Source organism: Benincasa hispida, chromosome 12 (genome assembly GCF_009727055.1).
Source record: "Benincasa hispida cultivar B227 chromosome 12, ASM972705v1, whole genome shotgun sequence".
NCBI classification, from domain to species: Eukaryota; Viridiplantae; Streptophyta; class Magnoliopsida; order Cucurbitales; family Cucurbitaceae; genus Benincasa; species Benincasa hispida.
The window spans coordinates 52786443-52799548 of NC_052360.1; the positions used below are offsets into that span (position 1 = coordinate 52786443).

The 13106-nt window shown below is 33.8% G+C and overlaps 1 protein-coding gene across 1 annotated transcript; it reads left to right on the forward strand.

The window, feature by feature from the left end:
• The first annotated feature begins 1436 nt into the window (after positions 1–1436).
• On the forward strand, positions 1437–2861 carry LOC120068285. Its single transcript, XM_039020004.1, has 3 exons — positions 1437–1858; positions 1962–2089; positions 2433–2861. The coding sequence occupies exons 1-3, from the start codon at positions 1767–1769 to the stop codon at positions 2681–2683; spliced, it is 471 nt and encodes a 156-aa protein (XP_038875932.1). The 5' UTR covers positions 1437–1766; the 3' UTR covers positions 2684–2861.
• Positions 2862–13106: the final 10245 nt, after the last annotated feature.

The following is a 13106-nucleotide window of genomic DNA, read 5'->3' on the forward strand; positions in this document are numbered from 1 at the left end:
TTGGCTTTAATTTTAATTGATTGGACAATTAATTTTTAGAAAATATAGTTTTTTAAATTTTTTCATATGTTTTCAAAAAAATAAAATCTCATATATATATATATAGATATATATATATATATAAATCAATATATGAATGTATATAGATATCTAGTCAGATCAAAGTGAATTTAGTTCAACGATAATTAACATACTCTCTCTTGGATCAAAAGTTCAATTCTTCATTCTCACAATACTAAACATACAAGAAAGAGTTTAAAAGTTAGTTTCAATCCTAAAATTTATATTCATACTCTTTTTTTTTTTTTTTTAACAATATGTGAGGTGAGGAAATCAAATCTCTGACGTTGAGGTCGATAGTACAAATATCATGTCAGTTGAATTATGCTCGTTTTGAAAGATATAATAATTGCAAGAAACAAATTTACAACAAAACTTTTCACATTTGACAATTATAAACACATACTCTAATTTATTTTAGTTTCCTAATTAATATTTAAACAATTTATTTTGCTTTTATAAAGGAAGAAAATAATTAAACTTGACATGCAAGTTGGATCACGATCGAAATAGACAAGAAAATAGACAAGAAATTGTCATATTAAATACATACATGGTAACTCATACTTATAAATTTGAACTTTTTTCCCTGTGGGACAATAAGTTTGAATATATATTTTTTAGGGATAAAAGAGACATTAGGACACTTTGCCATCGAAATCTTAAAGAAAAATAAAAATACGAGGTTGAATTGTAGAAGAAGCATAGAAAAACAATTATTTAAAAAATAAAAAGAAAGAAAATTTTGTTGCTTATTCTTTATATATGTTTCATAAATTTTTGTCCAAGATAATGAAAATATCAATATCGATTTACCTCCACATCGATGTCAAATTAATAAAAAGATAGAAATGTCAATTACAAAAAAAAAAAAATGAATTTTAGATTTATGTGCATAGAAAAAGAAGTGAGATTTTCAAAAATAGAAAGATAAAGAAAACTATTTACATAAAATAACAAAATTTTAATCTTGTTTAATAGATTCACCTAGTGTGATGTCACGTTATGATAAATAAACAAATATTTTATTGAAAATAAATGTATTAGAGCAAGTCATATAGAGCAATAATTAACCTTTCAAAAAAAAAAAAATTGAGAGCAATGGTCAAAGCCTAGCTTTGCAAAGTCCTCTATTATATTTATATATTTATATATAATATATATACACATGATGTCATTATTAAGTTAGGGAAATTACATCATCGACTTCCTAATGTATGTATTTAAGAATAAGAATCTATGGAAGTGCAATTTGATTGTTATGGTTGCTAGTGATCAAATTGATTTTTTCATTTATAAGAATTTCCCAATATATATTTCTTTTCTATATAATAATTAGTGATATTACTAAAAGTCTAAAATGTTGAAATTTCATGGTTAAGAAAGAAAATCGGATTCCATTGTCAATGATGAAGAGGGTGTAGTTTTCTGTTTTCTTTTTCTAAATAATTACTAAAATAACAAATTTGATGAGACAGAATCCATGAAAAGTCTATCATGTTAAAAGTTGCAAATGTAGTGTGCTATTTCTCAGAAGATTGCAGTCATATTCGTTTTATTATATTTATTTATTTCTAAAGGGTTCGTTTTAATTGGAAATAATACTAAATATGTATAAAGATTCTTTAATTTGGTAAATTAATTATTAACTTCAATTAGTCAAGACATTATAATCTTAATGGAGGAGCTACAAGGTGTATTGTCCCATGCACATCCCCATCTCCCTACTTGTTTCTATTGGTTGCAGAAGGCCTATCTTCTCTATTGAATTCTCAGCATCCTTTGAGCCATCTCTCGGGTGTATCTCTCAACCCTTACTGTCCTACCATTTCTCATCTTCTTTTTGTGGATGGCAATTTGATTTTTTCTGAGCTAATGACCAAGAATTTTCTCTTTTGAAGTATATTCTTCAGAACTACGAGGATACTTTTGGAGCATCTATTAACTAATCCATGGAAGAGAGTTTTTTTTTCAACTGGAGGCAAGAAGATTCTTATCAAGAGTGTTGGTCAAGTAATTTTGATGTATGGTATGAGCATCTTTAAGCTTCTCAAACAATTATGCTCTTGAAGGCTTGATAGGAAACAAAACAATCAATCCAGTGGATCTTTCTTTTGTTTCCTATCAAGCCCCACCAAAACAATCTCCAGAGCGATCAATCCATTATTAGACGTTGGTCGCAAAACATGTCTGGAGATTGTTTCGGTGGGGCTTGATAGGAAACAAAATGGATTGATCGCTGCTTCATGGAGTTCTTCACCTTCACTGACAGAATTAGGCATAGTTATTGATAGCATAAAAAATGTGCAATCTAGTTCCGCTTAATTTGGGATTGTTCTTATATTTTATATGTTTATTTGGCTATTTTATAGATTTTCAGCACTTAGAGATAGAACAGGGCATTAGTGACAAAATGGAGCTTAATTGCATCAATCGGAAAAGAGAAGGTCAAAATGACCAAAATGTTCTTGGAGGCGCATTGCATATCACAGTGGCACTAGCGCCCAACACTTTTTCTAGTAGCACCGAATTTGGTGCATGCCACAATGCTCTGAACTCCAAACGCGTGAGGATTTTCATCAGTGCCGCGATGCTATCACCATGTTATAAATATTATTTTTAGCCACCTAGGTAAAAGGATAGGAGAGATTAGTAGATTTTTACACTATTAGGCTCGGTTTTGGACATTCTTGATCGAAACCCATGACATTTCTTCATGTCTTGCTCTGTAATCTTTATTTTGGTATCGGGATTCATGTATTGATGAACGACTAAAGGCCTAAACGTCGTTTTGAGGTTTGTTGGGCACTTTTCAATGGTTTAATGAGATCTTTTTTGTGTTCTCTGTTTATGTTTGTTTTCTTTTTCTTGATTTAATTTCTAGGATGAGCATGCTTGAAGATTTACTTGACAACTAAATCGTTAATACTTATATGTTCATTTTCCCCACGCTATGTATATTGTAGATATCCGTAATTGTATCGATAGCATGCTTAATTTGAGTAGCAATAGGTTTTAGTTATAGTTATGGTTTTGATTGCTAGCTTTACTAGGATCACCCAATAACAAAAGATAATGAAACATAAAGAATAGAAATGCAATAGATTAGATTTGACCAATTTAATCTAATATTCTAATCAATCTGAGTGCTTAATGATTAGCTAAGTGAATAGGCTTGTGTGACAACACTTAGTTAATTTAAGAATTGACATCTGCATTGATTTTCCTTAGGGAGTTTGTCTGACTTTTTCAGACATTCGATTAGGCTTGATAATTAGATAATCCATGAACCTTATATGATAATCAATGAATTAATCCATACAAAGTCCAACAACCTCTAAATCAGCGAAGGTAATCTCGTGTATCTCTCTCTGAATCTATTTTATTTCTTGCACTTTAATTTCATGTAATTTAGTTTTGTTGTCAACTCACTCTTAATTTACTACTTTCCAAAGATTAATATATTAGGCTCTCTATGGTTCAACTTGATCTTGCCACTATGACTACTTATTAGTTATAGTGCTTATGAAAATAAATATTATTTTATTACTAGAAAGTCTCAACAATTTCTCTCCATCAAATTGGTGTCGTTGTCGAGGACCAATTGATTTCTCTTTGTTAAAGTTATCTTGTAAACTTTAAAAACCACAAAAATATTTTCCTTTTTCTTATGTCTACATGTTTATTATGACAAATGAACCATGCATCTATTATGTGCTTCATGTGAAGCAAGCCGTTCAACAGGAAGAAGAAAAGGTAAGGGGAATTTGTTAGCTTAGAAGTCAAGTATCTGAACAACCTATTTTATTCGATATTTGTCTACTAAGAAATTGCAAAATTTTGAGACATATAGAGTATGTTTGCTTCGAGGTCACACTTTTGAAGCATGTCTTTAGTTGTCGTGTGGTCTAGTGCGTGATGCCTATTCCCATTGGGAGTTGTCTCGCTCGGTCTTGATGTTGATGCATGTTTCTTCCACCCACTCAGATAAGTCTCTAGAGCAACTGGTTATGGATCTTTCTAACAACTCTTATGAGTTTTCGCAACAACAGCATAAGCAACAGAAGTTCTTAAGCTTCCAGCACGATAGTCGCTATTCTGATCTGAGACCAGAACTGATCTTCAGATTTTGAGTGACCTTGTCACTCAGGTTGCTGAATTAGTTAGGAGGCTAAATAAGCCCTTGTTGCTATCGTCCTCTGAAACTACTAAGTTGTGTAGCAGTGAGGTAGCTAGCATCGACTGCCAAGTTGAGCAACCGACTTCTCAAACTACAGGCCAAGGTAAGATGATGGAGAATTTTATAATTTCTGAACTTGCTAATTTTTCTTCTCAGTGTCTACAAAGAATCCCTTGAGTCTCACTTGGAGACCGGTTTACAAGTGGTGGATGACCCAGTTGTCTAGCTTGCAAGTTCTTTACTGACACAAGAGAGTCTACCAAAGCTACCCATTTTCTGTGCCACTGAGGTAGAGTTTCTTAAGGGATTTTATTCATCAAGCGACGACAAGGATGCATACCTTTCACCATGACCTGAACAAGTATATGAGGTTAAGTATGAACTCAAGCTTCATCTCAAGTAATCCCAGATGATAGAGTTAGAGCCTATAAAGCCTGGTTCTATTCTTCCCTCTGGCATTTCTTTTATTTTCGAATATTACTCATCTCATCCTCACAAGTTTGAGTCTTTATTTTTAGTTGAGTCAGTCGAGTATGTTTTTATTTTTCCAAAAACACAAAAATTCCAAAATATTTCTGACTCTAGAGCCCTTGAACGCTTTAAAAGCTCACTTCCCTTAAGCAACTTCGTAGATTCAAGGAAGAAAGGGCCCCGAAAATATGAGAACTTTTCCGTATCCTAACAGAAAAATAACATCGATCAATCGACGTTAAAAATTTACGCTTCTTGGAAGCAACTGGGTGACAAATTTTTTGTTGCTTTCTTTTCTTTTATTTCTTTTTAGCTTGGCTTTTTGTTTTTCTTTTGTAGGCCGCTCTTTTGCCTAGAAGAAAATGAATATCATATGAAGTTGCGAGCTCTCTTACCACCACCCATGCACGTAAACATTATCAGGAGGTTTTTTGTTCCCTTGCTTTGATTTCTTATATGTCTTGATTAGAGATACATTGGGGACAATGTATCATTTTAAGTTAGGGGTAGGGTATATCTATGTTCTTCTGGCTGAAGCCCTTAAGCATCTGAGCTCGGGCTATTTTTTTTATGTGCTTAATTGTACGTTTGCTAATTTTAATTGGTTCGTTATTATGACTAGTCTATGACACACTCCCTTATGATTTTTCTTGTATAACATGATGTTTGAAATAAGTAGTCATGATTTTTAGCCCTTTTCAAAACTTTTTCTTACTTTTCATGCATGCTTAAGTTCTTTGTCTGCTTATATTAGGTCATGCATGCTTAGAATTGTATTACTTAGCTTATTTTTTTGTTGTCACCCCGATAGGCTTGACTGGATTGATAATGTCTTGTATGATACGTTGTAATGTAATACTGAGAGTAAAAATGATTTATATATCTGTTTTAAAAAAATTGCAAATAAAAAAGTATTGCAATACAAAGAAAATATCATGAAAAGAAAAAGAAAATGAACTTGTAATGTTATACATGACCAGGAGTAGAAAGAGCTACCTTTACTGTGATTAGTTAGGACACTCACGAGAAAAGAGTGAGTATAGTTCCCTGTAGTGATGTGTGACAGCTAATGCCCCTAGATAAAAAAGATGCAAGTTTAGGATATTCTAGAGTTTAATTTTAAGCACCTCGCACCTCAGTTGACATATTACTGCTGTAAAATAAATCCAAACGGCTACTAGGGTTGTTCATGGGTTGGGTTGGGTTGAAAAACTTTTTAGACCCAACCCAATTGTTTAAGTTATAAATTTTTTCAACTCAAATAACCCTCATTAAAAAATGGATCTAACCCAACCCAACCCTAAAATATTTGGGTTGGGTTGGTTTGGGTTAATCGGGTCATTTATTTAAAATTTTGTTCTAAAAAGAAGCAAAACTTAAATATGTAAAAATTTAATTTAATTATTTTCATATATTGAATTAAGTTTAACGATTCAATTTCAATTTATATAGTGAAAATTTTCTTTCTAAAATGTAAAGAAACTACTTTTAAGAGTTGTTAAAGAATAAATTATTAAAAAATATTATAATTAAATAAAATTAAAATCAGTATATGTATAAATAATTGTGTTATAAGTAATAAAAAAATATATTTTAAAGTTGGTAATATATTCGGGTTGGTTCGGGTTATATTAGATGAACCCATGAACCAACCCAACCCATAAAATGTTCTTTTATTTGAACACAACCCAACCCAAACCGCATGGGTTGGGTTGAGTTGATCGGTTTTTTCAGATCATCGAGTTTTTTCAACACCCCTAACGGCTACTTTTCCTCAAGCCTTATCTAAACAGCTTTTTCTGTTATTTTATAAACATTTTGTAAGCTGATCTTCCTAAATCTGCACACTTATTATGACAAGGAAAAAATATACAACCTAAACTAGTAAAAATTAAGGCTATACTCATTTATAATTTTCCTTCAAGAAAGTTGTCTTCCCGTGGATGTAGGCTCTTCATAGCCAAACCATGTAAAACTCTTCTTCTTCTTTTCCTTCTTCTTTTCTTCTCTTTGTCTTCATCTCACACACACAAAAACCATACAAAGCAATCAGGAAGAAGAAGTTCTTCCTTAATCAGAAAGAACAAAATCGAAGACTGAAAGAGAGAAGAAAGTGAAAGGCAATCATCTTGGTTCAGATCTGATCCCTAAGTGTGTTGTTGCATATCATCTCAGTCATCCATCTATGAAGAGGCATGTGATCGTGGCAAATCATTGTTCACATCTTTCACCAACCTCAATTGATCGAGGAACAAGTCTTGGTCCTTAGTGGGCTGAAGTCGAGATCTTGCAGTAAGGTCATCTTGGGCTTGAAAATCGGGTCCTCCACCTGTAATAACCCAACAAAAGTGGTATCAGAACTTCTTGTAAGCAAGAAAGTAAATCTTGAAAATCAAGATTGGGACCTCTCACCTAATATGGCAGTAGCTAAAGTGGAAATTGAAAAATTTGATGGCAAGGGAGACTTTTGCTCTGTGGAAAGCAAAGATCATAGCTTTACTTGGTCAGCAGAAGGCTCTTAAAGCCCTTTTAAATCCATCAAAGCTCCCAGAAACATGATTGCACAAGAAAAAGAAGATATGGAGTCAATTGCCTATGGAACACTCATCTTAAACTTAAGTGACAGTGTTCTGAGGCAAGTTATTGAAGATGAGACATCATACAAAATAGGGACAAAGCTTGAAGACTTATATGCAAAGAAAGATCTTCCAAATAAAATGTTTCTAAGGGAAAAATTCTTTATCTACAAAATGGATCCATCCAAGCCCTTGTCAGATAATATAGACGATTACAAAAGGCTTGTCTCTGAATTCAGGAGCCTCGGTGAAAAACCTAATGAAGAAAATAAGGCTTTTGTTCTTCTAAACTCTCTACCTGAGGCTTACAGAGAGGTTAAGAATGCAATAAAATATGGCAGGGAATTAGTTACTACAGACAATATTATCTCAGCCATTAAAACCAGAGAAATGGAATTACAGTCCTCTAAAAAGGATCAGCTTAGTGGAGAAGGTCTCTTTGTTAAAAAAAACCTCAGTCAAATAAATGGAAGAATGGAAAACAACAGCAAAATGATGAAAAGAAAGCCAAACAGAAATTGAAATGTAAGTATTGCAAGAAAAAGGGCCATGTTATTCAAGATTATTTTATCTTAAAAGAAAAAATCAAGAGAAAGAAAAAGATGCGAAAGCAAAACAATTTAAAGCATCCGTAGTTGAAGGTGTTGGGGTTGATGCCCTAAATCTCGTAGGTTCCTGTAGTTTGTAAAGATCTATATGAACAAACATTTTGTGATTTGTAATATGAGAAATTTTATTCACTTCAGTCTATAAAATATGAGATATTTTAGTTGCATTAACCACAAACCGATAAACTAATATACTTGGTTATCGTTGTAACTTAAGCATGTATGTGAAGACATACAAGTGGATCGTGCTTTAAGTGATAACCTAAATGGTTTGTAATATATGGATAAATGAGAGAAACCTTATCCTGATAACGTTACAAGTGTGGCCTGCTTTGTAGGTGTTCCAAATGTTGTAAAGTGCTACAAATGGTCTGATCTTGATCATTCGTGTATTAGACATACGAGCGGAGATGCTCTATACAAAGGAGTTTATATAAGACTAGACCATGAAAATGTTTAATCTTGTTATATAACATCGTTCATGACAGAGACTTTCATTTCACTAGGATGACCAAAGTAATATGACTTTAATCCTGAGTGAGTTGTCAACTCCTACCTATGAAGGCAGTCCTTTGATTTGTATGGGTGTGAGTGGCTAGATCGACAACTCAAACCTAGCACTTTGAGGATTTGTCTGATGGAGGAGCTGGGAACTCAGCTACATAAGATGGAATTCACTCTTTTCTAAAAGCAGGGGTAAGTAGATAAATTATTCCCTTAAGGGCTGATTCCGGGACTTGAACAATGTGGCACCACATCTTCTATTGGCCCGAGAAGGGTTTAGTCATAGTGGGACTATGATGTATTATTCATTAGAGGAATCAATGGTACTTAAGGAGTTAGATGTAATTAATGGGGCAAAACAGTAAATTGGCCTAGCTGTACTTACAAGCGATTTGTGAAGGGTCATCATATGTTGATTGGTTATATCCGATGAACACAAAAATATATCTGTAGTGCAAAGAGTACAACTATCGATCTTTAGTGGAGCGCCTGACAATTAACGGATGGTGGATATCATGATTAAAGATTTTAGTCAGTTATTCACTTACCGTTGAAGCTTTAAACTACAGGTCCATAAGGTCCTCTTGGTAGCTCAATGGATTCATGTTGAGAATTAGTTTTTGGGTTAGTTTGAAGTGTTCAAATTAACAAGAGGGAATTTGATTATATATGATATAATTAAATTAATTCAATTATATGTGATATAATTGATATAATGTATTTGATACATTATTATTTAATTGAAGGAATTAATATAAATTTATATTAAATGCCATAAAGGAGAAAAAGAACTAATGGTTTATATGTTGCATATATATTAAAACTATAGGTTATAAATATAATATGATAAATTATTTATTTTATTTATTTATAATAAATTAATTATGAGATAATTGATTTTTGATTTTCTCCAAATAACTACTTTAGTGGGAGGTTTTAATCGGTTTATGGCAACTGTTGGATAAATATGAATTTTTTTTTTTCATTTTTCATTCCACAATAAAAAAGGCTCAACTTATCAGATAGCTTATTGAGAGAGTAAACGATCGATCAAGTTTTTCTATACGATAGTTACTTGTTACTAAACGATTGAGTACTTAAGTCTATACGATAGACTTATTCCTTCTACTGTCTACTCGATTGTCTAGTTCCTACATCCCTCTACCTAAATCCATACAGAGCCCACACCTCCTGGATTCTCACACCGAGAATACCAAGGTAGCTTCGTGGTAGTGTCGAGTTTCGTTTGAGGGTCGAGGATCGAGTTTTACTCGTTTGTGATCGAGGATTTTCCATTTCGTGTTTTTTATTGGATTGATCGTTGCGTTCGTGCTGTTGGACGCATTAGTGTTCGATCGAGGGAAATACTAGGATAAAATGGTTCTTCAAAGGAATTGTACTCGATCCCTTTGTGTTTTTTTTTTTTTTTTGAAGCATGTTATGATTTATCCTTGATGCATAACTATTTTGTTTGATTGTAAATGTATATGTTCTTTCACAATGGGATTTGGAACAATCTGCTTCCGCTCATTGGTTCTCTAGATTTAGAGTTCCTTCAGAAGGTTCTTTTGTCTATTCAGATGTTCTTGCCTCTATTCAAGACCAGGCTAACTTAGTAAGTCCTTTAGGGAAACAAGATTGGGTGCTAGACTCTAGATGCACTTACCACATGACACCTTTGAGGCCCTGGTTCAACACCTATAAAGAAGTTAAAGGAGAATTTGTGTACATCGGAAATAATGAGGCTTGTCAGATTAGTGGGATAGGATCTATTTCATTAAAATTGAGGAATGAATCTATGATACTCCTTAGAAATGTGAGGCATGTTCCAAATCTCAAAAGAAATTTAATTTCCCTTGATATGCTAGATTCCCTAGGGTGTGAATACAGGGGCAAAGATGGCAACCTTGAAGTCCTAAAAGACGTTAAAGTTGTTCTAGTAGGGGAAAGGGTTAATGACCTATTCATTGTTAGAGGAATTGAGATGATCAATGAAGCAAATGAAGTGACTTCTTCTGTTTTGTCAGAGGCAGATTTGTGGTACAAAAGGCTGTCACATATAAGTTCTAAAGGCCTTGAAGCATTGTCTAAATAGGGAATTTTGCCTAGAAAAGTCAGTTGCAAGCTGTCTTTTTGTGAGCATTGTGTGCTAGGAAAAGCCAAAAGACACTCCTTTATTAAAGCTCAACATACAACTAAAGGCATCCTAGACTATATCCACTCAGATTTATGAGGGCCAGCTTCAACTCCAAGCGTAAGTGGCTCAAGGTATATTCTATCTTTCACTGATGACTTTTCTAGAAAAAGTTGGCTATATTTTCTTAAAACTAAAGATCAAGTCTTTGAAAAAGTTAAGGAATGGAAATTAATGATTGAAAAACAAACAAACAGAGAAATTAAATATCTTAGAATAGACAATGGTTTGGAGTTTTGTGGGGAGGATTTTAATCTATTTTGCAGAGAACATGAAATATCAAGAAAAATAGTCCAAACAACCCCTAATAGAATGGGGTAGCAGAAAGGTTAAATAAGACAATAATGGAGAGAGTTAGATGCTTATTGTTAGATATTATTCTTGATGAGAAGTTCTGGGTAGAAGCATACACTGAATAGAAGTCCTCACACCTCTCTAAATTACCTAACACCTGAAGAAAAATAGTCCAAACAACCCCTAATCTAAATGATCTTAGGGTGTTTGGTTGTATTGGGTATACACATCAAAGTCAGGGAAAACTCAAGGCAAGAGTCATTATGTGTATGTTTGCAGGCTTTGTTGAAGGGGTGAAAGGGTATAAACTCTGGGATCCCACTAAGAAGAAATTCATAATCAGTAGGGATGTAACCTTCAAAGAGAATGAAATGTTTATGCAGAAAAGGGAAAAATCAGAAGAATAATCGGTCACCTTAACTTCCAATTTTGAGGTGGAGAATGCTAAGGAAAAACCTTTGATTGAAGACTCTGTCAATGAGGCAGAAAATATAGAGGGCATATCAGGTGATCATGTTGAAAAAGTAGAGGTTCAACCTGATCTAAGACAGTACTCCCTTGCAAGGGATAGACAGAGAAGATAGATAGTTCTTCCAGCTAGGTATGCTGACACCAATTACATGAATCTGGTGTTGAATGCCACTATGGCTCCAACTAATCAATAACCAACCACTTTTGAAGAAGCTATTGGTGGTTCTGAGAGCAGACAGTGGATTGAGGCAATGAATGAGGAAAATGACTCTCTAAAGGTCAATAATACCTGGACTCTAGCTCCTCTACCAAAGAGGTGTAAACCTATTGCCTCTAAGTGGATATACAAGCTAAAAGAAAGGATCTCCACAGATCAAAAGCCTAGATACAAGGCAAGGCTTGTTGCTAAAGGTTCCACTCAGAGACAGGGTATTGACTACTTTGAAATTTTCTCACCGGTTGTAAAACACATTACAATCAGACTTCTCCTATCCCTAGTGGTGCAAGATAACCTATAATTGCACCAATTGGATGTTAAAATTCCTTTCTACATGGTCATCTAGAAGAAACTATCTACATGAGGCAGCCCTAAGGGTATGAAGAAAGAGGTAAACAAGACCTATATTGTCTCTTGAATAAATCAATATATGGCATAAAACAGTCACCGAGGTGCTAGTACAAAAGTTTTAATGACCATATATCTAACTTGGGGTTCCAATGAAGCTCTCACGACATGTGTGCCTATGTAAACACCTCAACTTACAAGGGAAAAGTCTACTTACTGTTGTATGTGGATGATATGCTCCTTGTAGGGAACTCTAAAGTATACCTAGTCCAAGTTAAGAAACTTCTAAATGAAGAATTTGATATGAAGGACCTAGGAGAATCAAAGAGAATTCTAGTTATTGATATCTCAAGAGATAGGGAACAATCAGTTATAAACATTAATCAAGCAGCCTACCATGAAAAACTTATAAAAATATTTAATCTAGGGGGAGCTAGACCTGCCAATGTGCTATAGCTCAATACTTCAAACTTTCTTCAGCTAATTCTCCTAGTGAAAGTGACAGAGAGCCTAAAACACAAATGGAGAAAATTCCTTACAGCCAAGTTGTGGGGAGTCTTATGTACCTAATGGTCTCAACAAGACCAGACCTATCCTATGCAGCTAGTTTGGTGAGTAAGTATATGTCTAATCCTGGTAGGAGGCTACAAAGTGGATACTAAAGGATCTCCTTTGGTCAAGAGATGCTAAAATATCTTACTAGAAGTCATCAGAAACAAAGTTACACCTAGTCGGGTATATGGACTCAGATTTTGCAGGAGATAATGACAAAATGAGGTCTTTAACTGCGTATCTGCTCCTATTTAGGGGCAACCTAATCAGTTGGAAAGCCTCCTTAAAATCTATAGTGGCGCTTTCAACAACAGAAGCTTTGTACATTGCTCTAACAGAGGCAATAAAGGAACCATTGTGGCTCAAAGGTCTAGTGAATGATCTTGGATTAAATCAAACAGTAGTGAGCATCTACTATGATAATCAAAGTACCATTCACCTGTCTAAGAACCCTCAATACCACAATAGAACTAAGCATATTTATATGAAATACCACTTCATTCGAGACAAAATTGAAAGTGGGGAAATCGAAATTTTAAAGGTACATACCATAGATAATCCTACAGACATGCTCACCAAACCAGTCACGAAGCTCAAACTCCATAGATACTTTGAACTTTTGGACTTCAAT